At 36.0% G+C, this 27,953-nt stretch overlaps 2 protein-coding genes and 1 pseudogene across 2 annotated transcripts; 2 read left to right on the top strand and 1 right to left on the bottom strand.

The window, feature by feature from the left end:
* The first annotated feature begins 4,235 nt into the window (after positions 1 to 4,235).
* Positions 4,236 to 5,198, top strand: LOC138834118 (olfactory receptor 5B2-like). The gene has a single exon (XM_070032885.1). The coding sequence runs from the start codon at positions 4,236 to 4,238 to the stop codon at positions 5,196 to 5,198; it is 963 nt and encodes a 320-aa protein (XP_069888986.1).
* Positions 5,199 to 5,707: 509 nt separating this feature from the next.
* On the bottom strand, positions 5,708 to 16,217 carry LOC138833542 (olfactory receptor 5B12-like). The gene is made up of 3 exons (XM_070031821.1): positions 16,206 to 16,217; positions 13,710 to 14,630; positions 5,708 to 5,737 (listed from the first exon to the last, which is right to left on the bottom strand). The coding sequence occupies exons 1-3, from the start codon at positions 16,215 to 16,217 to the stop codon at positions 5,708 to 5,710; spliced, it is 963 nt and encodes a 320-aa protein (XP_069887922.1).
* Positions 16,218 to 20,669: 4,452 nt separating this feature from the next.
* On the top strand, positions 20,670 to 27,953 carry LOC138834119 (olfactory receptor 5B2-like; annotated as a pseudogene).

Below are 27,953 nucleotides of genomic sequence, written 5' to 3' on the forward strand. Positions count from 1 at the left end.
ATATAGATAACCTTCAGAGAATTTAAAAATTGTAAATATTTAGAAAATAATTAGGAGAGAAACCTAAATTACAAACCGGGCCTGGCTTCAAACAGTAATCTTCAGATCTCAGACTCTTGAGTAGCTAGGATTACAGGCGTGAGCCATTGGTGCTGTGGCTTGAATAAATATTTCTAATTGTAAGTATGAAAGTTACATGAGCCAGGCACCAAAGGCTCACTCCTTCTTAGGAAAAACCTACTGACATTAACTGTTTGAAACATAATGTATAATATTGAAAATTATATTATCTCTGAAATTATGTTGATGTCATTATTTATTTCTATTTCTTCTGAATTATATAATATACCATAGATAAATGGGACTCTAAGTTAACTAGAATATTTTAGTGTACTTGAAAGTTGAAAATTATATAACTTTCTGATTATTGGGTACAAGTGTGAGAAAATAGTGACTTACTTGGTGTAAGTAACCAGAAAAATAAATCATCATTATATGAGATATGGTGAATTAGAACAGTAGAAGGTTCATAGTGGAAGGTGTCCTGGGTTTCATTCTAATACATGTGGTGTCTTTTGATTACCACATACAAGTTTAGCATTAAAATGAAAGAAATATATTTGGGAAATAATAGCATTAGGTGGCATTTAATACCACGAGAATGGTTGATATCTATAAGGAAAATACAAACATGGAGATGGGGAATTTGTTGCAAGGCTGAGGTCTGGAGATCTTTATTAGTAAGAGGGCAGACAGATTGGTTGCCCGTAAAGGTGAGCAATGTCCTGAAAACCAAGCATGCGGTGTTTTTTCAGGGAGGATTACAAATACCAAAGTTGCCTGTAGATCACATAATGTCAAGACTAACATTTAACTTCAAGTTAGATGCATATGAAGTTGATTTCTTTTTATTTTATTTTTTTATTATTATCTTTATGTAATTGTACAAAGGAGTTGCCATTTAAGAGAGAAGTTTAAGAATGCAATATATCTCAATCAGTGTCACCCTTTCAATCTTCTCTCTCATCCTTTCCCTCCCTACCCCTTCCCCCACTCTTCTTCATTTTGTAGGCTATACATTGGATTCTTGACTGCATTCTACCTCTCTTCTCCTCTTTATTCGTCTGTCTACCCCTTTTTCCTCAACCCCACTCCATCCCTTTTGAGTACTGTTTCCTGGTATTTTATTTTGCTGAACTTGAAAAAAAATTAACAGTAAAAATATAACAAATGGTGTCTATGTAAGCAAATAAGTGAATTTCATATATGTATTGTGATAGGTGAAATAAGGCAGGTTCATGAGGCTAGTTTTGTGCTATAATTCCATGTACATTGATCTCTCTCTCTATGTATGCAAAATGTAACTCATAAAGACAAAAATCGATTTATTCTATGAAGTATTAAGGCAGAAATTTTGAATACCACCCAATATGATAATATTTTAGATAGATGAGATTCTTCTTTATTGGTTACATGAGCACATATATTTATTCAGACTCAAAAATGTATCCTAAAATGATTGAACAACTAAAATAGTAAATGACAAAAAAATACGGATACAGCAGTGTATCCACTCAACAAATGAAGTTAGTTCCTTAAAGCAGTTTAATTGCTTTTTTTTTTTTTTAAGGCAACTGGAACAGGAGCCTGGGGGTCCCTCCACGGGGAGCTCACTCCCTTGAGACTATCATGTCTCTGAAGTTTTCTCTTGGATCCAGGTTATTACCTCTAAATCCCAGCATGATTTTTGTGTCTGACGTCAGTTTATCAGAGACAGACTGCGCTCATGGACACTTTGCTAACATGCTTAGCCTTCTGAAATAGAATAGTTGTTGGTACAATATGGCCTTCTCCAAATGGAAGAACGTCTCAATCTGAAACTATCAACAGGAAAAATACACCAAGGTAAAGGTTATATATATATATATGCATATATAATATTGAATATTTAAAATTATAATGCAATTATAATTCATGACTGAGGTGATTAACAGACTTCGTTTTATACAGACATAGCTCTGTAAATGACACAGGCATGCTTGTGATATGAATAGAGAAACTGAGGTTGGAATAAGGGAAGTGATAATTATAAAAACATTTTTTGATCAATTCCTAAAAAGGAGAGCATCTCCAAAGGAATTTATACATTCTTCCCTGGCAGGATTTCAGATAACTGAAAAGTTAGGATTTCCATCATGTTTTTTTCCCCAGGAGTGAGGTAAACTTTTATATACCTTACTTTTAAATGAGAACTATAATATATGTGAGTATAATAGGTAGGTTAATACTATTAATTAGATGCGCTCGTGAGCCTTTTGCTTGGAAACAGAATGGACTCCCACTAGCAAAAACTCTATGAGTAGTAAGTAAAGTGATATTTAAGAAGCACTTGGCTACAGTTTAAATGTAGACAGGGAAGGTCAGGTGATGCCTTGATTTAGTAAATAGTAAACTCATCTCATAACAATTTGAATCTATGTCCTGAGACTTAAGAAGGGTCCTCATGTAGTTATTTACTGCCATCTTAATTTCAATTTTCTTATTGCACAATTGCATCATTTTATTACACTTATATAAAAGCTATAGAGCAGTAGTTCAGAGCACATAATGTAAAATCATTCTTCCTTTATGGAAATAGTGGGATTACTTCATATTCAACAGATAATTTGGGGAAATAATCTAACATTAATTTTTAATCTACAAATTATGACTCATTTTATGTTAAGGAAGAGGTATATATTCAAATCGATAATTTAAAAATTATTTTTATGGAACATAGCACACTCTATGTTGTTTTCAGTTGTATCATCGTGTATGTTAGAAGGGTGTAAACACAAATGCAAATGCTTACAGAGATATAATGCAATACAAATCTGTAAAATGGCCAAAAGGAGGACTGGAAAGGAAATAGGTATCAGAGAATAGTTTCTTAAGTTCCAACTTAAAAAATATAAACATAGAAACCTCACTGCTGTGAATTTTCAACCTTCAACTCTATGAGTCAACAAATGAAATGAAAATTATGTAAGAATGACTTAAGGTTTGTAGATTATTTTGTGCCTCAACTGCAAGTTATTTAATCAAAAGATAGACTAAATAATCCTGAATTCTCACGCAAGTGGCTGGTGTGGAGTAAGATGTGCTGGAAGCCTAGGAGCGCTAAGTATACTGGCTAATCAGGAGAAGCATTTCCAGAGGGCTGCCTGCCAGAGTCCACACTCAACCTCCTGTTGCAGCCCTGCAAGCCACCCCTTGGGCTTTCCAAGCTGAGGTGGAAACCATCATCACACCTTGTGCTCACTTCTTAGAAGTCACTCACTAAGTTTGTGATGAACTCCTTAGCTTTGCTGTCTTTTTAATCTTCTTTAACTATTACAATAGTCTGCTTTGAGATGTCCTGTTACTGTCTTTATTTCACAAATAAAGAAAATGAACTCAGGACCCATCTCTCCTAGGCAGTAATGGATGAGGCTACTAGTTGATTGATCTTTCACCTCTTTCTAGAGTCTAAACACTGACAAATCTCTTCAGCACTGTTCTAATAACGATGACATTAGAACACTTCATTTACATTACATCTGTCTCTCATTTATTCTCCTAGGCATGCAAAGCATTGATTTTTTAATCACAGATCCCATCAATAAATATGAACTAATTTAAATTAAATTCTATTAAACCTCTTAAGTGCATAGGTATTGGGGCACTATTCTTTGTGAGATGAAACCCAGATAATTTCCATCAACCAATACAATGTACTTAAACTTCTGTAGGTTTCTTAAAGAAGACAACACATGAATATCTTAAGTCCGTATTGATAAAAATCATTATGTAATTGTCAGCTTGCAACAGTGTCAGATGATGTGATTTGGGAAGTATTTATTACCCATATGGGACCAGAGACAAATACAACAATGTTGTCTCAGTTTCTTTATTCATACAATAGTGCATTTGGTTATTGATCTCTAAGGACTTTTGTAATTTTAACCATCTGAATCTATCTAGGTGACTTTTTCTCCTTTACAGTTTTGACCAAATTTTTGCTTTAGATCATAGGAATAATAATGTAATAATACAGTAATATACAATATATATGTATGTAATATACATAGATAATATACACACATAATATATATGTATGTATGTATGTAATATACAATAATACATCCTTCAGTTAAAATTCTTTTTTCATGCTCCAAATGCTCCTTTCTTATTACTGCAGGGAGTCTATACTTCCTATGATGAACCACACAGAAGTGGGGAATTTCCTCCTGGAGGGTGTTAACCAAAGCCCAGAACTTCAGATTCCACTTTTCATCGTGTTCACCATCATTTACTTCACCACTGCTTTGGGAAACCTGGGCATGGTCTTGCTGATTGTCTTGGATTCCCATCTCCACACTCCTATGTACTTTTTCCTCAGTAACCTCTCTATGGTGGACTTTGGGTACTCTTCAACGACCACACCCAAAGTGATAGCTGGGTTCCTTATAAAAGAAAATGTAATATCCTACAATGCATGTGCTTCTCAAATGTTCTTTTTTCTAGTCTTTGCTTCCATGGAGAATATCATTTTAGCCTTAATGGCTTATGACCGCTATGCCGCAGTCTGTAAGCCTTTACATTATACCACTACCATGACAACAAGTGTGTGTGCATATCTGGTCCTAGGCTCCTACATCTATGCTTTTGTGAATTCCTCTGTCCTCATTGTGAACACATTCACCCTGTCATTCTGTGAGTCCAATGTGGTCCATCACTTTTTCTGTGATATCCCAGCCGTCATGATTCTCTCTTGTTCTGACAAACACGTGAATGAGATGGTTCTGGTTTTCATTTCCAGTTTCAATGTCTTTTGTGCTCTTCTTGTGGTATTGATTTCTTACCTGTTCATATTTATTACCATCTTCAAAATGCACTCATCTAAGGGCTATCAAAAGGCTTTGTCCACCTGTACTTCTCACCTTACTGCAGTTTCCATATTTTATGGGACTGTCATCTTCATGTACCTCCAACCTAGCTCCAGTCACTCCATGGATACAGACAAAATTGCATCTGTTTTCTATGCAATGATCATCCCCATGCTGAACCCTATGGTCTATAGCCTGAGGAACAAAGAGGTCAACAGTGCCTTCAGAAAGGTAATTGACAAAGTCAAATCATCCCCCGGTTTTAATGTGTTTGGATGCACAATAAACTAAATTTCGGGTTCATTCTTCTAAATTGGCATTTTAAAATGCAATAGCCATATTAACTTCTGAAATTATATCCTGTCCCTTGCAAAATCTAGAGTTCAGTAGAAAACACACTTATCTAGAAATTTAATACCACAATGAGAATTATTCTGAAGAATAGAATATGATTTCTTATTCTCTTTGTAAAATGTGTTTATCTTTTAAAGTTTAGTGTATTTATTTTCATTTTGAAATTACCATACAGTTGTAATATGGATATTGTGATACTTTCATAAAGCACGTAGAGTACTTTGAACAAATCTACTCCCTCCTTCAGATGACCATTCCTCGACTTCATCTCCATATTCTTTCTCAAGTAGCATCCGTTGTGTTTGTTTTTACTGCATTTATATATGTATTTAGAAGTAAATTCTAATATACTACAGTTATCATATCCTTTGTGAAGGAAGCCAAAAGCATACACTAGAGAAAATGGCAGACTCTTCAACAATAATACCATTAATGAGACTAAAATATTAATTTTTAACTAATATGTGTTGATGCATGTATTAGTAGAATTGTGGCTGATACTAATACTTGTTCCTAATACTTAGTTGTGGGTGATACTAATTATGAGTGATCTTAATAAATATATTCAGACCTTGATTAAAACCAGACTTTCTTTTTTATTGTGAAAATACTGTATAGAGGGGTTACAATTACATGGGCAAGATAATGAGTACATTTCTTATCAAGCATTGTAGCTTCCTCCTTTGTTTTCCCTTCCCATGCCTTCCCATCCTCCCCCTGCCCCCCATCAAATCCTCCTCCCCCCCCACCAAAGTTGTAAAGTTCGTTTTTCCACATAAGGACTTACATCTCATTGTTGCAATGGATTTTTTAAATCTACTCCATCTTTTTCCAAATATGAAATAATCACTATTTTACTTTCGGGACAACTTTTCTTTCAACATCTACACATGAGAGGTAGAATGTCAGATATGTCATGCTGTGTCTTATTTAACTTGAGATTAGGTGCAATTGATAAATGAGGTTGGGAGAATTTGGAGAACAGTGCTGCTTAGGAAGTAATGCTGTCAGTGCAGACCTGTTCCCAGAGCCTAATCTCTATGGCGGAACTAACTCCTTCTGATGGCTGTGCATGTCCCTTCTGCTCCTGTTTCCTAAGCTATCTACTGTGCATCTGTCTCTGTCTCTCAGTTACTTCATTTGAAACCAAAACACTGAGTTTACCTAGCCCTATGGTGACAGTGACCTATTGTAATTAATTTACTGTCTACACCAAATGGTTGGTATGTGTGAATAGTCCATAATGGAGGACAAAAAGGAGTGGTGCTAAAATAAAGACATAAATGGAGTGAAAAATGTTCTTCACAGGGAAAGAAAATTAAAAAAAACTCATCATAAAAGCATGGTTGATGTTCAGAAGGGACAAAGAAAGCAATAAGGAAAACATAGGGTAAAAGACAATGAAAGCAACATAAAGACATAAAATAACTAAAGCAAAACTGAGTGTCCAGCATCCTCAATTTCAAAGGATTCAGTGACGGGAAAGGGATACATTATTGACTTCTCAGTTTAGTTTTGAAATGGTCTGAAACTTTGGGGTAATCTGTGAATAAGCTGAAAATTGCTTCTAGTCTCCTTCATTTTATTATAATCTGATTATTTTACCCATTGAAAATTACAGTGACTGGGAAAGAAGGAGGGAAAGAATGATATCGTCCAAAAAAGAAAAATACTGTTTACCTGACTTCACCTGTAACTGTAACCCTTCTGTACCCGACCTTTTATTATAAATAATAATAATAATAACTTAAAAAAGAGACAGTCACAGTGAGAACAAGTGGGCTGTATAAAACAAGTCTTCTCTTTGTTTCTTTTGGTTAGTTTACTTAAAGGTTTGCTAATCTTGCTTAGCTATTTAGAGAACTTACTGTTTCAATGGCCGTTCATTTATCTTTAGCTTATTATTATTATTATTCTGAGCTTATTCTCTTATCTTTATTATTTCTTTCTGCATTTTTTGCATTTGACTTGCTTTTTGTGTAACAATTTGATGTGCATCGTTATTTAATTGAACCTGTTCTGATGTTTTATTGTAGAAACTTGTAGTTATAAGCTTTCTTCTCAGCACTGCTTTGCCATGGTGTGATTTCATTTACCTTTGGTTCTAGATTTTTATTGCACCTACTTATTTTTCTACAATGCATTGGTCAGTCCCCACATGTCTGGATCTTTTACATAGTTGCTTTCGCTGTTGATTTCCACTTGCTCCACTGGGATCTGATAACCTGCAGATTATTTCAATCTTCTTATATTGATTGAAATTTGCTATGTGTCTTTTTATTGTTATTGTAAAGGTGATGTGCAGAGGGGTTACAGTTACATAGGTCAGGTAATGAGTACATTTCATTTTAGACAGTGTCCCCTGCTATATGTCTTTATATATGCTATGTCCTTAATTTTTTGGGATCGGCTTGGTAGGAAGCAGCCAGTTGGTGAAATATTCCATTTCCATCAGTTATGTCCATTTGACCTGAGCTGTTATTTCTTTACTTTATTTTAAAATTAGTTTATTGTTATTATAAAGGAGATGTACAAAGAGATTACAATTGCATGAGTCAGATGAGTACATTTCTTTCTGTAAATGTCTCTGTTCCCTCACTCTCTCCCAGTCCTTCCTTCCCATCTCCATCCACAAGTTGTGTAGTTTACTGTGATGTAATTTAACTCTAAGATGTTTTTCATGGTGATGTATTTATTGGTGAGAAAGGAGAATCTTCTTCCGTGCTCATGATTTATATGTTTAGACTTTGAATGGCATTGCAGAAACCTTGCCTGTTCCATTATTTCATTATTTTTTTTATCTTTTCATTATTTTTTATCTTCTTCTCAGTGTTCTAATTGTTTGTCCATAAGCCATGATACTTAGGCTTCATTTTTGCCCCTCTATAATAGAGGATTTAAGTTGTGTTTTTTATGTGAGTTAATAAGTTTTCATTTTCTCAAATTTTTGGTAGTTTTTTCACCATTTCCATGTTTTTGATTCCACATTCATATCCTTCATTGCCTTCTTTTATTCTTTCTGCTGTTCTATTTCTCTTCTTTGAATTTACTCAACTATTTCCTTATTATCTCTTTAAATTCATTTATTTTTCAATTTCTCTTTAATCTTGTTGATTATTCTTTTCATTATCCTTTGAGATTTCATTTGCTTAATTATCATTCCCTTTATTTGAGAATTATTGACTTTTACATGAGTTCTGTTGCCTTGCATTTTCATAGTTTTTGTGCTGCTGCACTGCGATTTGTATGTCTAAGGTCAAATATAAATTATCATGGAGAAAGTGGTGATATATTATATCTTGGAATGACAACAGGTAAAAATAATAACAAAAAGAGCATTCAATTAATGAATAGAACCAATCCAAATAAATAATAAAAACATGTCAGTGTTCCTTCATTATTGAGGAGATGGGTACATTCCATCTGCACGTTATAATGCAATATGCTTTTTCCTCTAATATCTTGTCCCTCATATTCTGTTGTTTTCCTGAAGCTGTTGAAGGCATGTATGGTAGCAGCTTTTGGTCAGTGAGGTGGGCTCTGGGCATAAGTTGTTGGTTAGAATGGGCTCTACTAGATATACTCTAGTGCCCAGTACCTGGCCCAACACAGGGTATCCAGTGGCAACTTCCAGCTCATCTACAGCTCAGTTTACCATTTCCTACATAGCCCTCTTGATTTATATTTTATTTTAATAGTGAAAAGTGGTTACTGTTTCCTACCAGCAGAATCTGAGGTGATTATGATTCTTGTTGACAGTTTATTTTTCTTGCTACTCTCTCCTGGCCTATACAATTTCAATTGAAATAAGCACAAGTGTTATTTGGGTTTGTTTGGAACATTTTTATTATGTTTAAGTAGTTGTATAAAGGAGTTACCATTGAACAAGGCACTTTATCATGATAATATGGTTTGTACACTAAGTGGAAGAATGATATTGTACCGTTCATAAAGAAATGGAAAACCTTGGAAAATTTTGTATTAAATCAAGTAAGGCAGACCCAGAGAAACAAAGGCTTCAAAGCTTCTCTCATTAGTGGTAGCTAGAATGTGCCTATAAATCTACACATAAATACACTGAGTGTGTGTGTGGGGGTATACAAATGAATGAACTGAAGTCTAATAGACTCTATGGACAGCTCAAATAGTATAATTCCTTAGAAAGACTAAGTCAAAGCCCAACAAAATAAGTACCAGGAAAAGGGTACTTGCAAGAGGGGGATGGGGCCAAGGGGAAAAGGGTAGACAAATTAAGGGAGGAAGGGGTCAGAATGTAGTCATTCGTTCATTGCATATACCACAAAATTAAGAAAAATAAGGGAAGGGCTAGGTGGAAGGGAAGAGTGAAAATGTTGAAGCGAACAACAGATTAAGATACATTGTACGCATAACATAACAAGTCAATCCATATCCTAAAAACTTAAGAAAAGAGGGAAGAGGTAGATTGGGGAGGGGGCCGTGAGAATGTTGAAAGGGCTGAGTTGATCAAGACCCACTGCATGGGCTGGGAAGGTGGCTCAGTGGTAGAGTGCTTGCCTTGCATGCCTGAGGCCCTGGGTTCGATTCCTCAGCACCACATAAGCAAAAAGAAAAACGCCAGAAGTGGCGCTGTGGCTCAAGTGGTAGAGCACTAGCCTTGAGCTGAAGAGCTGAGGGACAGCGCCCAGGCCCAGAGTTCAGGCCCCATGACAGGACCCCCCCCCAAAAAAAGACCCACTGCATTCATCAACTCCTTTGTGGAAATGTTCTCAATGTTGAGACTTCAGACATTCTCAGGTGCTAAGTGTTTCTTCTCTTATTGCCTAGAAACCTTTTTTTTGGTATTTTACTTTTGAGTTTGGCTATTTGAGATGCACTGGGAGGCATGCAAACTAATTGAGTGAAACATGACTGAAGCATTTGACATTTGTGTATCTGGATATTTTTGTCATTTTCTAAGATAAGGTCACTCACCGTTTTATTTCTTTGAATATACTCTCCACACCTTACATATTCTCAAGACTTTTTTTTTTTTCTTTCTTTCTTTCTTTTTTTTTTTTTTGCTTATGTGGTGCTGAGGAATTGAACCCAGGGCCTCATGCATGCGAGGCAAGCGCTTTACTACTGAGACAAGTTCCCAGCTCCCTCCTTTATATTTTAAAATACACCCATGCTTAAGCTCACCAAAGCTTTCTTTTACTAACTTTTCTTGCTTTGATGCTTTCTATTAAGTTTTTAATTCCACAGGCACTTTTTTTTTGCAAAGTTTTCTGTTTGACTTGGTAGGTTGCTATTTTTCCTCTCAAGTTTCATTTTTAGCTCATTACATCATTGATCTATTTTTCTACTTCACTGAGGTTTTTTAAATTTTATTTTATTTTGTTTTTTGGTTGTGGGGCTTGAACTCTGGACATGGACACTGTCTCTGTGCTCTTCAGCTCAAGGCAAGCACTCTATCACTTGAGCCACAGAGCCACTTCTGGCTTTCTAGTGGTTTATTGGAGATAAGAGTCTCATGGACTTTCCTGCCTGAGCTGGCTTTGAAGCGTGATCCTCAGATCTCAGCTGCCTGAGTAGCTAGGATTACAGGCGTGAGCCACCGGAGTCTGGCATTATTACTTCACTGAGTTTTACTTGAGTGATTTTTTAAAACTAACTCTGATCTTACACCCATACTCTTACTACATCTTCAGTTTCTGAAAGTTTATTTCAGCTTTTTATCTGAGTTCATGGTTTCCTTAAAACTCTTGACATTTCTGGCATGCAGAGTTTTGTGTGCACTGGTAGAATAGTTATTTATCTAACGATATCCAATCAGACTTCATTTGTGCCCCTCATCTCTGTAATTTTATACAGACTGCTTATTTTCTCTAGCCAAGAGCTACCTCTGCTATTTTAGTGCTGGATGACACCCAGGCTCTGCTCTGCCAGGATCTTTTGGTTGACTGTTACTATTCCAGCAATACATGGCAATTTTACCCCAAATTTACCCGAGCCCACAGTTGGTGGGTTGCTCAGTATGATCAAAAAGAATGCTGAGAAAGTATAATACATCCCCACAAACTCTTCCCTGAAGAAAAGACAAATACAAAGATCACAGAATTGCAAAGCAACTATTAAGAAGGTAGAAAGGGAAAGAAGGGCAAACGAAGCAAGGGGATCCAAAGATTAACCACAGAAAGGCCAGACGCTGGTGGCTCAGACCTATAACCTAACTACTTATGAGGTAGAGACTGGAAGGATCATGGGTCCAGGCCATGAAACTCACGGCTGAGAGCAGTGGTGCATGCCTGTCATTCTAAGCTGTGTGGGAAGTGGAAATTTGGAGGATCATGGTTCCAGGAAAACCCAGCACTAAAGTCAGCAAGACTCCACACCCACTGCAAGCAGTTCCACACATCTATATTTTCAACAAGTACATGAAGGTTCATGTATTCTGATATGGCTCAGGGGCACATACCCAAGTGGGAAGTAAGACCCTATTCTAGAAGAATCCAGTGAAAATGAGAATGAGATTCATAGATCTGTGATAAAGTGACAGTCTAGCCAGTATGAGGTCCTGAGATCAAACATCACTCCTACCATAAAACAAAAGGGAGAAGAAAAGGGAGCAACAGGTATGGTAAAAGTATCAAAGTAAAATTCTAAACACATTGGAAGTGTTATAATGAAATATTTGACTGTGTGCATTATATGTGGAATAATGAAAAAGTGACTTATTAAAAGCATTGAATTTGACATATAATTTTATAAAAATGTATAATAGTCAAAACATATTGTACATCTATGTGGAATAGAAGAAATATTTGGTTAGAAGGTACAAGTTTTGTTTTTCTACAACAAAGTATGTTACTATTGTTACCATAAACTATTACACAGTTTTTGAAACCTGAAAGATAAGACACAAAGGTTAGAGATGTAAGGAACAATAAAGAAAGGAGAATACTATTTACCTCTATTTGATCAGGATATGCTTTACTCAAGTGTTGAAATACACACCCAAACTCATCAATAGATCTCATTGACACACATTAATCAAATCAGTTAATTAACTTAAAATGATATAAAGATTAAACTAGATATATTTGAAAGTGTTTAAAAATTTATAATTATATAGTGCTTTAACGACTTTATGTACAAATTTCATAAAAACAAGTCAAATTATTCTTTTTACTAAGAATGTGTTCTCTGACACCAGATTAATTGCTTTGTTTTGTATTCTAAATATGAAACCTACTCTGAACGTCTTGAACAAATATTTCTTTTTCTTTTTTTTTTTTTCCTGTTGTGGGGCCTGAACTCAGGGCCTGGGTACTGTCCTTGAGCTTTTTCACTCAAGGCTAGTGCTCTACCACTTTGTGTCACAGCTCCACTTTAGGTTTTCTGATAGTTAATTGGAAATAAGAGTCTCACAGAATTTCCAGCCTAGGCTGGCTTTGAACCACAACCCTCAGATCTCAGCCTCCTGAGTAGCTAAGATAACAGACATGAAACCTCAGCTCTCTGGCTTGAATAAATATTTCTAATTGTCATTATAAAATTACATGAGCTGGCACCAGTGGCTCACACCTGTAATCCAGGCCAATCAGGAGGCTAAAAATACAAGGCTCACAGTTCAAATAGGCCCGGCAGCAAAAAGTCCATGAGACTCATCTCCAATTAACCACCAGAAAACTTAAAGTGGAGCTGTGGCTCAAAGTGGTAGAGTGCTAGCCTTGAGTGAAAAAGCTCAGGGACAACACATAGGCCCTGAGTTCAGGCCCCACCACAGACAAAAAAAAAAGTTACATGAGATTTTCATTTTCATATTCAGTGTGTTTGTGGATGGTGTTCATATGTACATATGATTGTATATACACATATTTGAGTTTGGATGAGCATGCCATTACAAAGGGATTTTTTTCTTCTATTTTTTTTTTTTTTTGTAAAAATGCTGTACAGAGGGGTTACAGTTACATGAGTAAGGTAATGAGTACATTTCCTATCTAGCATTGTTACCTCCTCCTTTGTTTTTCCCCTCCCCTCCTTTCCCTCCCACCTCCCCACCACTCCAACTCCCCCCCCCCCCCCCCCCCCCCCCCCCCCCCCCCCGCCAAGTTGTAAAGTTTGTTTTCAACATAGTGTTTTGTACATCTCATTGTTACAATGGAATTGTTACCATGGAATTCTATGCCTCCATCAGAATGAATGACGTCACCCCATTTGTTAGGAAATGGAAAGATTTGGAAAAATTATATTAAGTGAAGTAAGCCAGGCCCAAAAAGAGTTTTAAAAATCATTATTCTATGTTTTTGAATAATTCTAGATTATTATTTCTAGTTTGCTCATCTTTTACTTTCTAGACTTAAATTAACTGGGAAAACTCAATAAAAGTAGGTGGATGGGGTAGGGAAATAACGTCAAGATGTATATAGGTGAGGTGAGTGAAACCACATTATAGGTTCTTTTGAACTAAAATGTGAATGATATAGAAGATTTTGCTTTCCCCACAGCCTTGGTAAATGCATTCTTAACCTCTTTGTTCCTCAGGCTGTAGACCAGTGGATTCAACATGGGGATCACCATTGTGTAGAACACAGATGCCATTTTGTCCGTGCCCATGGCGTGACTGGAGCTGGGCTGTAAGTACATGAAGATGACTGTGCCATAGAAGATGGAGACTGCGGTGAGGTGGGAGGCACAGGTGGAGAAGGCCTTCTGGCGTCCTTCAGCTGAGCGCATCCTTAGGATAGTGATGAATATGAACAGGTAGGAGACCAAGATGATGAGGATCGAAAAGAGAGCATTAAAACCCACCACAAAAAAAATAACCATTTCACTAATGGAGGTGTCTGAGCATGAGAGGGCTAAGAGGGGAGGGGCATCACAGAAAAAGTGATCCACCACGTTATCCTTGCAGAAGGAGAGCCTGAAAATGTTCCCAGTATGGATGGAGGCATTCAGGAAGCCACAGACATAGGAGCCTGTGGTCAGACAGACACACTTATTTGTGGTCATGGTGGTGGTGTAGTGCAGAGGTTTACACACTGCTGCATAGCGATCAAAAGCCATGGAGGCCAAGAGAAAACTCTCCGTCGTGATGAAACCGACAAAGAAGAAGAACTGGGCAGCACAGGAATTGTAGGACATGATTTTCTCTCTTGTGAGGAGTCCTGACATCACCTTGGGAGTGACAGCTGATGAATATGCGAAGTCCACCAGGGATAAGTTACTGAGGAAAAAGTACATGGGGGTGTGGAGACGAGAGTCCAGAAGGATCAATCCCATCATCCCCAGGTTCCCAATCAGCGTGCTAAGGAAGATGAGAAGGAAGATGATGAAGAAGGGGATTTGGAGTTCTGGATTATTTGTTAGTCCCACAAGAATGAACTGGGTCACTTCTGTGCTGTTCTCCATTGGAAATTATATGGATAGCCTGTAGTGATGAGAACGGAGAGTCAGAATGATGAATGGAAGGAACATTTCTGAGCTCAAGTAGCTACACTACTCTATGCCAGTTTCAGAATTGCAAAACCTTGTTTCCATGACTCCTGTTCTAAAGCATGAAATGATAACAAAATGAATCTTAGTTACACAGTGTATCAGAGAAATCTTTTTTTGGAGATGGTGCATCTTATTCCTCTAACAAGGCCAATGACCACACCAAGGTTCAAAAAGAGACATGTAGAAGCCCAGAATAATTACTAGAAAACATCTGGAAATGATCAAACTTCATACTCTGATTTTTAAAACATAATTAAAAAAATATCAAACTAATCTATTGCCTTAGTCCATTTATGGTGCTCTAACACAAATACAGTGCATTAGACTACTCCTGTATGCCTTTAGCTTTTTATTTTATTTTAGTTTTTGTTTTTGAGGTACTAATGATGATCAATCTCATAGCATAGAATATAATCCAAAAGTAATATACAACTATGCCTTATCTTGAGCCCTATAAGTGCCTCCTAAATAAGAGACATTTATTTATTTCCTCTCAGGGCTGAGATGTATAAGATCAACATTCCAGCAGATACTTTGCCTGAAGGTTCCCCACTTCCTGGTTCATAATGGCACATTTACATTATCTCTTCATAAAGTAAAAAGGTCTAACTAGCTCTCTCACTTCTCTTTTTATAAGAGCACTACTCCTAATAGTCCTTCTTTTCTTAACCTTAGAGGTTAGGATTTCAGGATATCAATTTTGGTAGGACACAACATTGATTCCATGGCAATCAGTAAAATTGAGGTGAAATTAAATTAGTTTTACTTTGAAAGGTTTTGTCTTTTATATTGCATCACTGTTTTTTTTTATCATAATGAATGATAGTTAAGTGCAATATCTTTGACTTCCTTTTGTCTGGAAGCTATATTAGCCACCTTTGTGATCAATACATGTCACACCACTAAATTCATCTTAGTGTCCAAAAAGTCACATCTTTCTGGTTAGCATTATGTCTTTTCAGTTTCACATATTTGTAGATCATAGTAGAGTAAAAATTTTGATGATGATACAACCCAATCCCTTAAGTATACAGATGATTGAACTGAGGTCTAGAAAAAGCTTAGGTTATGATTATAGTACAGTTATTACACAGGATGTATCATTTACTAGGATGAGAGAACAGTGAAAACCAAGATAGTCTGAATAATGATATATCTAACATGATAGTTTTTTATTTTATTACTTTGGCAAGTTGTTAACTTACAGATTCAATGTCCTTGGTGCTAGACATTTAGTATGACATTTCAAAAGTTTATTTGACTGAATTTTCTGAGGGAGAAAGAATCAATAATGATTGCATGCTTTTGATTTTTGTATAATGCCATAGAAGGGGAAATCTGAGAATAAGATCTTTTCACTAGCATTCTTTCTGATGGAAGCATAGAATCCCATTGTGTATATATATATCACATTTTCTTGATCCATTCATCTACTGAGGGGCAACTGGGCAGATTCCATATCTTAGCTATGGTAAATAATACTGCAACGAACATGGTTGTGCTGGTAGCTTTGGTGTAGCCTTGTTTGTTGTCATTTGGGTAAATACCTAGGAGTGAGATTGCCGAATCATAGGGAGGCTCTATGTTCAGTTTTTTGAGGAACCTCCACACTGCTCCCAATGTGGTTGAACAAGTTTACTCCCACCAACAGAAAAATTATATTAAGTGAAGTAAGCCAGACCCAAAGAAACATTGGCTGCGTGTTTTCCTTCATTTGTAATAACTACAATATGTCTAGGATATTCTTAGCAGAGGATGACAATGGCTCAATAGTGATATGGATATGGCCATATAAAATGGTGCTTATCAAAATGAACTCCAAGAAATGGAAGGAGGTTTTTTAATTGTACTATTTGCATTTATTTCTTGCTTCTTTCTTTCTCTTTTTCCCTTTAGTTTGTTCCCTGTTGTCACTGTTTTTGATTTCTTTTTTTAATATGTATTTTTTAGTGTAAAGATACTGTACAAAGGGATTACAGTTACATGAGTAAGGTAACAAGTACATTTCCTATCACACATTGTTACCCCCTCCTTTGTTTTTCCCCTACCATCCCTTCCCTCCCCACCTCTCCAACTTCTCCCTCCTACTACTTTGCCCCCCCCCCAAAGCTATAAAGTTCATTTTCAACATAGTGTCTTGTACATCTCATTGTTACAGTAGGTCAACCTGTTTTTGATATCTGTACCCTTTGTTTTATATATGTTTAACTGATTTGGGGAAGGAAAGGGAAATCACAGAAATGGAAAAAAGGGTGAACCAGTTCAATAGTGATACTCATTAGACACTATATTGGAAATGAACTTTATAACTTGAGGTAGAAGAGAGTTGTGATGGGTGGAGGGGTAGAATTGAGAGAAAAAAGGGAGGGGATAATACTGTTCAAAGAGAAATGTACTCATTACCTTACTTATGTAACTGTAACCCCTCTATACACCTTTACAATAAAAATTTTTTAAAAACCAAGCCACATTTGAAACTAAAAAAAAAGGTCATTTCACTGAATTTGAACATTTTTAGCCATTCATGAACATAAACATTTGGATGTACAAGTTACAAGTACCAGGGAGAGGGCTGAACATACTTAGGTAAATTTGAACTATGCAACTTCATCAAGCTTATATATCTATAATGCATGTATAATATACATATATACACACATTTCTTACATATGTCAAATCAACTTCACAAGATTAAATAAGATTGATAAAGGAAAGATTGTGCACTAACAAAAATGGAAGCTTCTGTGTTGTGGATTAAAGTAACAGGGGTGAAATATGAAAATATTAAGTTGAACCAAATGCTTAGCTCTCTATCATGATGAAATATTAAATTTAAACCTATTTTCACTCTAAACTTGGCACTTAGTAATTCATTTAATTGTTGATATTCAGTGATAATTCATTGAGTGACTTCATCTACCATAATGGTTAATTTGAAAATCATCAACTTGGTAATAAAATATAGGAACTTATTTATGTAACTTTGTATTAATAACATGTCTTTCTGGATCTATGTTGAATAAAAAGACCCCAAATCTTTACAATACCATCATTACACACGCAAAAAATCTTTTAATGGTTAAAATGGGACATTTCATTTGTAACACCAATAAAGCCACATAAAGTGTTGGATGCTGGCCATTCCTTCCTTTTCTCCATAAAAACAAGGTCTCTATGGTGTACAGGAGTTTTGCTAGTTTCTTGATCTTCAATAATGCATAAGACACAGTTCTTAACCTTGTGATGCTTTACAGAATGAAATAAACATTCAAATCAGTAAATATTACCTCTGTTCTTAATCTCCTCATGGAAAAAATGTCTTTTCTATTTGTTTATAACTTTCAGATTGGTGGCTAATATATTTGCAACTGTAGAACAACAGATAATTCCTGCAGTGGTTACTAAACTGATTTTAAAAACAAAGTCTTTAGTGGCAGAATTAGGAAATACAATGCATCCTCTTATTGTCATTAATTTTGTCTTGTGTAATTTTATACCTCACCATGTCAGTGCATTTGTGAATGTCTATAGGTTTGATTTATTCCTTCTTCTTAATATACATTCATTTAAAATATATTAGTATTATCTTTCACATTATAATATTACTTTACATTGATGAGCTGTTTGATTCTTTCAGCAAGATTGGAATTATTCATTATTATTTATTGTGAGAATACCATACAGAGGAGTTATAATTACATGGGCAAGATAATGAGTACATTTCTTATCAAACATTGTTGCCTCCTCTTTGTTTTCCCTTCCCATCCCTTCCCATACTCTGCCCACCTCCCCCCACACGATCCTCCCCCACCAAAGTTGTGAAGTTCGTTTTTTGACATAACGACTTGTACATCTCATTGTTGCAATGGGTCCACCTTTATCCCTAGTTAAACGATTTGTTTTTGCCCTTTCCCTCCACAAATTATACCAACATCAATATAGTGAAAGCAGGGGTTATACCGTGGGGGAGGGACATACAAAACAACATAGAAATCATCTTATAAATATGTTAGAAACAATTGCATGAAAGAAAAAAAACACTTGAATACTTATCTTGGGGTTCATTCCCCTAACATCAACTTACCTGACCTTTTCTGCTTGACTCAGACATATACTAGTTATTGCAAATAAGGGAAATCATGGGACCTATGTTTCTTTGGGCCTGGCTTACTTCACTTAATATAATTTTTTCCAAGTCTTTCCATTTCCTAACAAATGGGGCAATGTCATTCTTTTTGATGGAGGCATAGAATTCCATTCCCATGGATTGGGAGAAGATCTTCACTAGCCATACAATGGACAAGGGGTTCATATCTAAAATATACCTGCAACTCAAAAAATTAAATACCCCAAAAACAAATCTTCAAAGAAACAACTGCCCAATAAATAAGTGGGCTAAAGACTGAAAGAGAAACTTCTCTGAAGAGGAAAGAAGGATGGCCAATAGATAAATCAAGAAATGTTCAACCTCCCTAGCCATAAAAGAAATGCAAATCAAAACAACATTGAGATACCATCTCACCCCAGTTGGAATGGCTATAATCAAGAACTCTAATAACCACAGATGCTGGAGGGGATGTGGACAGAAAGGAACCTTACTACATTGTTGGTGGGAGGGTAAACTTGTTCAACCACTTTGGAAAGTAGTATGGAGGTTACTCAAAAGACTCCACACAGAGCTCCCCTATTACCCAGCAATCCCACTTTCGGTCATTTACCCAAATGTTCACAAACAAGACCATACAAAAGCTACCAGAACAACTGTGTTTATTGCAGCATTATTTACCATAGCTAAGAAGTGGAACCAACCCAGATGCCCTTCAGTAGATGAACGGATCAAGAAAATGTGGTATAAGATTGGAATTATTAAGGTAATTAATTTTTATCTCTTTTTTTGGAAAATAAGATTGGTATTGCAATGGTTCAAAAACATGAAGTGATTTTAAAAACATACACGTTTGTGTTTATCAAAGGAGGATTCATAATCCTATTATACTTTCTTTGTTCATGTCACATGATCTCTATCTCTATCTATATATGGGTATATATCTATTTCACAGGAATTCATTGGTGTTCAAATGTACAGCCTCTCATTTTATTGCATAAAATATAGAAACTTGTGAAACATTCAAGTCTAAACTCTCAATAAAATACAAACTTACCCTCCTCCCTGCGTTACAATATTGAAGTCTATCACTTTCATACACAGTCAGGTCTCAGGTCAGAAATTCAATTCTTGAAAGAAGGAAATTATCTTTATTTAGGGACTCTTCTTTGGTGTTCCGCAAGAAAGTTTAGAAATCTCTAGAAGAAGAGAAAAAGCTAATGGCCTTGCAATCAGGTTATACATATTCTCGTTCTTGATCTGTTCTTTGTTCTTAGGCAAGTTATTTAATTCCTTCTAACTTAGTTTTCTTCTAAACTTTCTGTGTTGCATTAAGAATTGCCAAGTGTTTAATCTACTTCAAGTATGGAAGTCAATCTATCTGAGGATCTTGCTTACCACAAACAATAATTTAGAGTAGTGTTTCAGTTGCCTTGAGGTTAAAGATAAGTAAACATTGTGTAGAAACAAATATCAAAACAAAAGGTAAATTTCTCATCCAGACTGACCTTGAATCTCATTTACAAAAAGAAGTACGAGACAATCCCACATGTATCTTCTCTGAGGATGATGTTACTGTGATAAGAAAGTAAATCTCTGAAAACCCCATTATTAATTCCCCCTGGTAATGGTAACATCCTTAGAAATAAGGTATCTGGGGAAGAAGTTATTTCTGAATACTAAACAACTATTACCTAGAAGATGAATAATGAAGGGTAGAAGAGGAACTTGTTCTGGGGGGTAGTCCCTTTGATATAAGGCCAAATGGAGTCACGTGGGGATTTGAAATGTCAAGAGTTACACAATCCTGGAGTTGTCATGGGACAGTGTCTCATGAGAGAATGGTGAGTGTTTACCTCACATGCTTAAGGTACAGATGATTAAAAGTTGTATGGGGATCCAGTTGTACTTGTTGGGGGAAATCATGGATTTTTTAAAAATTATTTTACACAATTCTCTGGTAGTGCACAAATCAAGCCATGTTATGACCTCTAGTATTGCAGTTTGACTTCAACACTGGGAGATTCAGATTCTGTTATTAAAAAACTGTCCCCCATAAATGTTATATTGAAAATAGAATAAATTCTAATTTATTGATCTCCAGTGGATTTTTAGCTACAGTGAGAAGTCTTGGAACACACACACACACAGACACACATACACACACAGAGGCACAAACACACAGACACATAAAAAATAAGCATTGTTCTCATAGCAAGTAAACATGCTAAGTAGCACACAATTTTACACAGAGTATACACTTGCATTATGAAATAATTGCATAAAAAAGAAATAATTGCATATAATTATTAAATAAGTAAAATTTACATGTAGATAACTAAAGGGGAAAAGAAATATTTTGTCACATAGTGGTTGGTCACAGTGTTTCTATTTCTTTTTTTCTTTTTTTGTTCAAGGGATCTTATCTTGACCTGTCCATAAAGTCATACAAAGTAAGTTAATCAGACTCCACCTCTACTTCCCCTCCCCCATCAACCCCTTCCTCCTCTCACAAAACCAATCTTAACAGGTTTACATGGGTCCATTTTTACACATGTACATAAAGTATTTCAATATTCACTCTCTTATGACTCCATGTCTCATACATCCTCCTAGAGGATGGAGAATGTTTTCCATTCTGTCATCTTAAAAGTATGTGCTATTTTTTTCAAAGAGATTTTACGTTGGTATTTCACACACACACACACACACACACACACACACACACACACACACGCACACACACACACACATACTGTACTTTAAACAGATTAGCTTTCAATGAATTTTATTATGCTTCCTTCACACACAGGTGTGATCATATTTTTTTTTGCTCACCTCTTTCAAACATTCTCATTTTCTTTCCTCCTCCAATTCTTGTAAATGTTCCCCAAAGTGCACATGTGCATACACACACACTGTTCATATACATATAGATAAATAGATATTCATATATAGATAATTACTATCATATATCTGTCTATATATGTGTGTGTACATAAAGGCGATACAGATTATAAAAGACAGATCATTTATATGTGGGCACTTAGCAGAATAACTGTAGACTTCTCAACAGAAACCGTAAAAATCAAGGAAGGTTTGGAACCACATATTTAAAGCACTAACAGTAAATATCTGCCAATGTGAACTCTACCCAGTGAAGTTTTCATTCATGAGTGATTGTGGCTGCAGCTTCTGTCATGGCTGAGGCTTTTCATTTTATGAGATGATTGAGATGTCAATTTGCATGTAAGTCTATTCAAAACATCCCTTGCAAAACAAAACATCCTAAAAAATACAAAAAAATACATGAAAATGTCAAGAATGTAATGTTTCTGTCTTTAAAAGCTTTGAAATATTGAATGGTGCTCATATTCTCTAGCTTTTAAGTTGTTTTGTCTCCTGTCTCTACCAAACTAGATCCATTTATCCTGATTGAATATTACTATACATAAGGATGCTTCCACTATTGATGAAAGGCAATAATATGAATGGATCTCAAGCAAGCAAGACTCAGAAACTATATAAGGTAGGTTTCTTTCAAAGATTAATTCAAAAAAGGGGTTGAGTCATTTTTATAGGAAATGGATAGAAGAAAGGGTTGACCACAAAAAAGTGTGGTACTTGATTTAAGTAAAGTGAGCCGTTCTACAATATCTTGTTTTGGAGATTGGAGACATGGCTCATGTGGTAGAGCAACAGGCACACAAGCTTAACACTCTCAGTTCAGACCTCAGCGCTGCCAGAAACAAAACAAATAAAAAACAATCTTACCAGTGGTAGTGATAATGTCACATACATTTTAAACAGATTCTTAGAAAGGCACACACTAAAAACATGGATCATACTCTTTACAAACTATGCATCAGTAAGGAAACACCAAAAACCACACACAATTTCGAATGCATACTCATACTCTGGGCATAGCACCAACTCCCCGTCCCCAGTGTACTTGTTTCTTTCACGAAAGCATATGATGCGTTGCTGAGTATACCCTTGTGTGGGGGGTTCTCTGGAGAGTTTCACTTCCTATAATTCCCTCTTGGTTGCCTTGCATTAGTCCCCGAAATCCTGACAAAATGCTATATAACATCATTTTAAAGAAGAATACTGTATCTGGGTCATACTATATCTTCATCTGATTGTGGATCTATGTCAGTATCTGCAGGCTTTCTGCAGACCTAGGGATTTCCACTAGAACTGCAACCATGGCCTCAAGATAAAAAATATATATATATTGAATGAGTGTTAATGACTCCTTAGTAAGTCTTTTTATGGATTTAATCCCATGGATTAGGTAACAAGGAATTTTATTATGATTATTTTTTTCTGGCATAAATTTTTTACTTATTTTAGAATCAGAATTTTTATTTCATTTTATTTTGTTGTTATTGTAGAGTTGCTATACAGAAGGGTTACCGTTACACGAATCAGGTAACGAGTAATGAGTACAATTGTTTGAACCATGTCTCCCCCTTTGTTCACTCTCTCCCAGTTTTTCCCTCCCATCCCCACCCTCAATACACACAGTTCATTTTCCACATAGTATCTAGTGAGTACTGCTGTATTTGATGACTATTTTTTTGCAAGTAAGGAGAAGGTAATTGACTTGTCTGAAGGCATAGAAGACGGAATGGTGGATTCAAGACTTGCTCTCAGGACCTGTGGTTCCCCCTCTTTTATTTCTTGTCATAGAGCACTTGGAACAGCAATGAGGGAAATTTCTAACACCATTCATTCATTATTCCACAGATGAATTTCTTATTTCTGGCTCTACTCAGGATTAATAATCCCTTCTTTTCCAGCAGAAAGATAAGCAGTCCATATTTCATAAACTTTTTAAATGAAAACTTTTTTGTTTTTCTAAATTATTGTCTTTAAGCACTTGTACAAAAGAGTCGCCATTTAATAAAGCAGTTTATGAATATAATGCATCTTGATCAACATCATCCCTTTAATGAAAATTTTTCTAGAAAAGAGAACAAAAATTCCTTTTTTGTTGTTTAGATTGCCATATAGGCAGCTGTTTTTACTTGATAGAGAAATTTTAATTGTATATGCAAGCAGAAGCACAGATGTACCTAATTTATTTAGGCACAGAAGTATCTGTTTTGAATATAATTTCTAAGGCTGGGATCTCGATGTTAAAACTTTAATTTGTAGGGAGAGGGTTAAAAGTTGCAAAATATCCTACTACTTATAAGAAGACAAGCAAAAGTAAATTATGTTCTGATCAAGTTTTAATTGTATTTTGTTCACCATCAGTTATACTTCCACTGGAGATGAGACAGAAAAATAATAGAAGTATAAACCAACAGCTATTTAAAGTTCAAATGGAAATATAATGATTTAGTGAAACTTGAATTTTAACCTTTCCCCCACAGTAGCAAACTGAAGCAGGATGATATCAAGTTGGCAAAATGTAGATTTTTTTTTTTTACAAAGCTGAAACTGAGTTTCCATTTTGAGACATGAAAGGTTTTCACAGTAATGTGTAATTGGAGAATGTCATACAATCCTTTTTTTAAGCTACATTTTTATTAAGTAGTAAAAAGGGTTATCATTCAACATGTCAGTGTATATGTACAACACACTGTGATGGATATCACCTCTTTTGTCCTTCTCCCCCATCCTTTCCAACTTAACCCCTCACTTCTAGTTCCTCATTTTCATAGACTACACTCCCCCTTTCTCTTTTTATTCATCTGCTCTCCTGTCATACAGGAGAGTTACATTTTTTTCAAATCTCTAATTCCCACAATTAATAATAATACCAGACACATGTGAAAAGCTCTTAACATGAGTTGCAGAATATAGTATATTTCAAAGGTATTAGGCATTTTAAGGTTGACAAATACAAATTATTCATGGGCTTAGCTTCTCAACTCCCTGGCAGAAAGAGAGTGGAGAATAGTTAACAAAAGAAAGATAGGTTTTCTATTCTACCAATGAATTGATTGAAATAACTTTACAAATAGTGTGTGTGTGTGTGTGTGTGTGTGTGTGTGTGTGTGTGAGAGAGAGAGAGAGAGAGAGAGAGAGAGAGAGAGACATTAAAACAACTCTATAGACTAAAATTTTTATTTTTTGATTACTCTATTTTTGTTGTATTCATTGGTACATTGTGATATTTCAATACGGTAATACTGATCAACTAAGGGCAGTGAGTATTCTTATCATTTAACTTTGAAGCTCTCAACCTCCTCTCAGGATTTTATGAAATTAATTAATACAGTTAAATGCTAACCCAATATCCTGCAGCTCTTCCTTGCTTCTTTCCCTTCCCTTCCCAGACTCTGGTAAACACTACCCCATATATCCCAGATTGACTGTTTAAGCTTCTACATATGAGTTACAATTGGTAGTGTTTCTCTTTCTGTATAACTTATTTGTCTAGCTTATTTCATTTATTATAATGCCCTACAGCCATCTATTTTGCTTCAGATGACAGGATTTCTGGTTTTGTGTCTGTATGATATTCTTTGTGTGTATATATCATAATATACACATTCATATACACAGTATACACAATCTCATATCTCCTCTCTGATGATGAGCTCCTATGTTGATTTGATACCTTAGTTATACAGCTGTATCTGCTGGACTGACTTTATTTCCTTTGAATATCCACACAGAAGTGAGGTTTCTGGGTCACATGGAAGACTGCATTTGCTTTTTGTTATTGTGAACATACTGTACAGAGGGATTACAATTACATGGGCAAGATAATGAGTACATTTCTTATCAAGTATTGTAGCCTCCTCCTTTGTTTCCCCTTCCCATCCCTTCCCATCCTCCCCCCCCCACTCCCCTCCACCCAATCTTCCTCCCTCCCCCAAAGTTGTAAAGTTCCTTTTCAACATAAAGACTTATACATCTCATTGTTGCAATGGGTTCACCTGTATCCCTATTTAAACGATTTGTTTTTTCCCTTCCCCTTCACAAATTATACCAACATCAAATACAGTGAAAGCAGGGGTTATACCGTGGGGGAGGGACATACAAAGCAACAAAGAAATAAGCTTATAAATATGTTAGAAACAATTGCATGAAAGGAAAAAGCATTTGAATACATATCTTAGGGTTTATTTCCCTAACATCAACTTATCTGACCTTTTCTGCTTGACTCAGACATACACTAGTTATTGCAAATAAGGGAAACCATGGGACCTATGTTTCTTTGGGCCTGGCTTAATTCACTTAATATAATTTTTTCCAAGTCTTTCCATTTCCTAACAAATGGGACAATTTTTTCTGATGGAGGCATAGAATTCCATTGTGTATATATACCACATTTTCTTGATCCATTCATCTACTGAGGGGCATCTGGGTTGGTTCCATATCTTAGCTATGATAAATAATGCTGCAATAAACATAGTTGTGCTGGTAGCTTTAGTGTGGTCTTGTTTGTGAACATTTGGGTAAATCCCCAAAAGTGGGCATGCTGGGTCATAGGGGAGCTCTATGTGGAGTCTTTTGAGGAACCTTCATACTGCTTTCCAAAGTGGTTGAACAAGTTTACCCTCCCACCAACAATGTAGTAAGGTTCCCTTCTGTCCACATTCCCTTCAGCATCTGTTGTTATTAGAGTTCTTGATTATAGCCATTCTAACTGGGGTGAGGTGGTATCTCAATGTTGTTTTGATTTACATTTCTTTTATGGCTAGGGAGGTTGAACATTTCTTCATGTGTCTATTGGCCATCCTTCTTGCCTCTTCAGAGAAGTTTCTCTTTAAGTCTTTAGCCCACATATTTATTGGGCAGTTGTTTCTTTGAGGATTTGTTGTTGGGGTATTTAATTTTTTGAGTTGCAGGTATATTTTAGATATGAGCCCCTTGTCCATTGTATGGCTATTGAAGATCTTCTCCCAATCCTTGGGTTTTCTACTGATCTTGATAGCTATGTCCTTTACCATGCAGAAGCTCTGCAGCTTCAAGCAATCCCATTTGTCCAACCTTTCTTTGATTTGTTGTGTTTCTGGGTCTCTATTAAGAAATTTTCCGCCTGTGACATGCATTTGTTTTTTTAAGTAAGCTCTCTACCATTCTCTACTAATTTATATTTCTACCATGGTATGAGTTACATTTTTTTTTCATATTTCCACATTTGTAATATTTTCATAAGAGCCTTTCTAACTAGAATAACATAATATCTCATTGTGGTTTTGATCTGAAACGGAATCTCATTTTTCTTTATCACTCTATTGATTCATTTCTCATTGCTCTGGAACATCTGATACCTAGATAACAGATAGAGAACGGTACGGAAGTTACACAATTCATCTTCCTAGGATTAACCCCTGACCCGGAACTGCAAGTTCCCTTCTTCATCGTGTTCACTCTCATTTATCTCATCAATGTGGTTGGGAACCTGGGGATGATCATGTTGATTCTCCTGAACCCTCGTCTCCACACCCCCATGTACTTTTTCCTGGGAAACCTGTCTTTTGTGGGATACCCCTCAGCTGTCACTCCCACGGTCATGACTGAGTTCCTTACAGGATATAAGATCATGTCCTACAGTGCTTGTGCTGCTCAGATGTTCTTTTTTGTAGCCTTTGCTACCGTGGAAAATTGCCTCTAGGCCTGCATGGCCTATGATCACTGTGCAGCACCACCACCATGACGACTAGTGTGTGTGTTCAGCTGACCGTAGGGTGCTATGGCTGTGGTTTCTTGAAGTCCATGTTTCATGTGGCAGACATATTTAGTATCTCTTGTCCACCACTTCTGCGATGTTCCAGCCGTCATGGCTCTTTCTTGTTCTGATACGTACGTTAGCGAAGTGTTTCTGGTTTTTATGTCAAGCTTTAATGTCTTTTTGCTCTTCTAGTTATCTCACCCTCTTATCTGTTCATATTTGTCACCATCTTGAAGATGCATTCGTCTCAGGGACACCAAAGGCTTGTCTACTTGTGCATCTCCCTTGATTGGAGTCTCCCTATTTTATGGGACGGTCATCTTTATGTACTTACAGCCCAGCTCCAGTCACTCCATGGACACAGATAAAATGGCATGTGTGTTTTATACAATGGTTATCCCCCACTCTGAATCCTGTGGTCTACAGCCTGAAGAACAAGAAGGTCAGCTGTGATTTAAGAAGACGTTTCAGGCTGGGATTTTAA

Source organism: Dipodomys merriami, unplaced genomic scaffold (genome assembly GCF_024711535.1).
Source record: "Dipodomys merriami isolate MVZ:Mamm:240054 unplaced genomic scaffold, mDipMer1.0.p SCAF_21, whole genome shotgun sequence".
Taxonomy (NCBI): Eukaryota; Metazoa; Chordata; class Mammalia; order Rodentia; family Heteromyidae; genus Dipodomys; species Dipodomys merriami.

Excerpts from the sequence above, each read along its gene's own strand:
- LOC138834118 (XM_070032885.1), top strand. The coding sequence starts at position 4,236 with ATGATGAACCACACAGAAGTGGGGAATTTCCTCCTGGAGGGTGTTAAC.
- LOC138833542 (XM_070031821.1), bottom strand. Across the intron at positions 5,738-13,709 it reads TGGGGAAAGCAAAATCTTCT|ATGCATCAACACATATTAGT; the intron begins ATATCATTCACA and ends TTCTACTAATAC.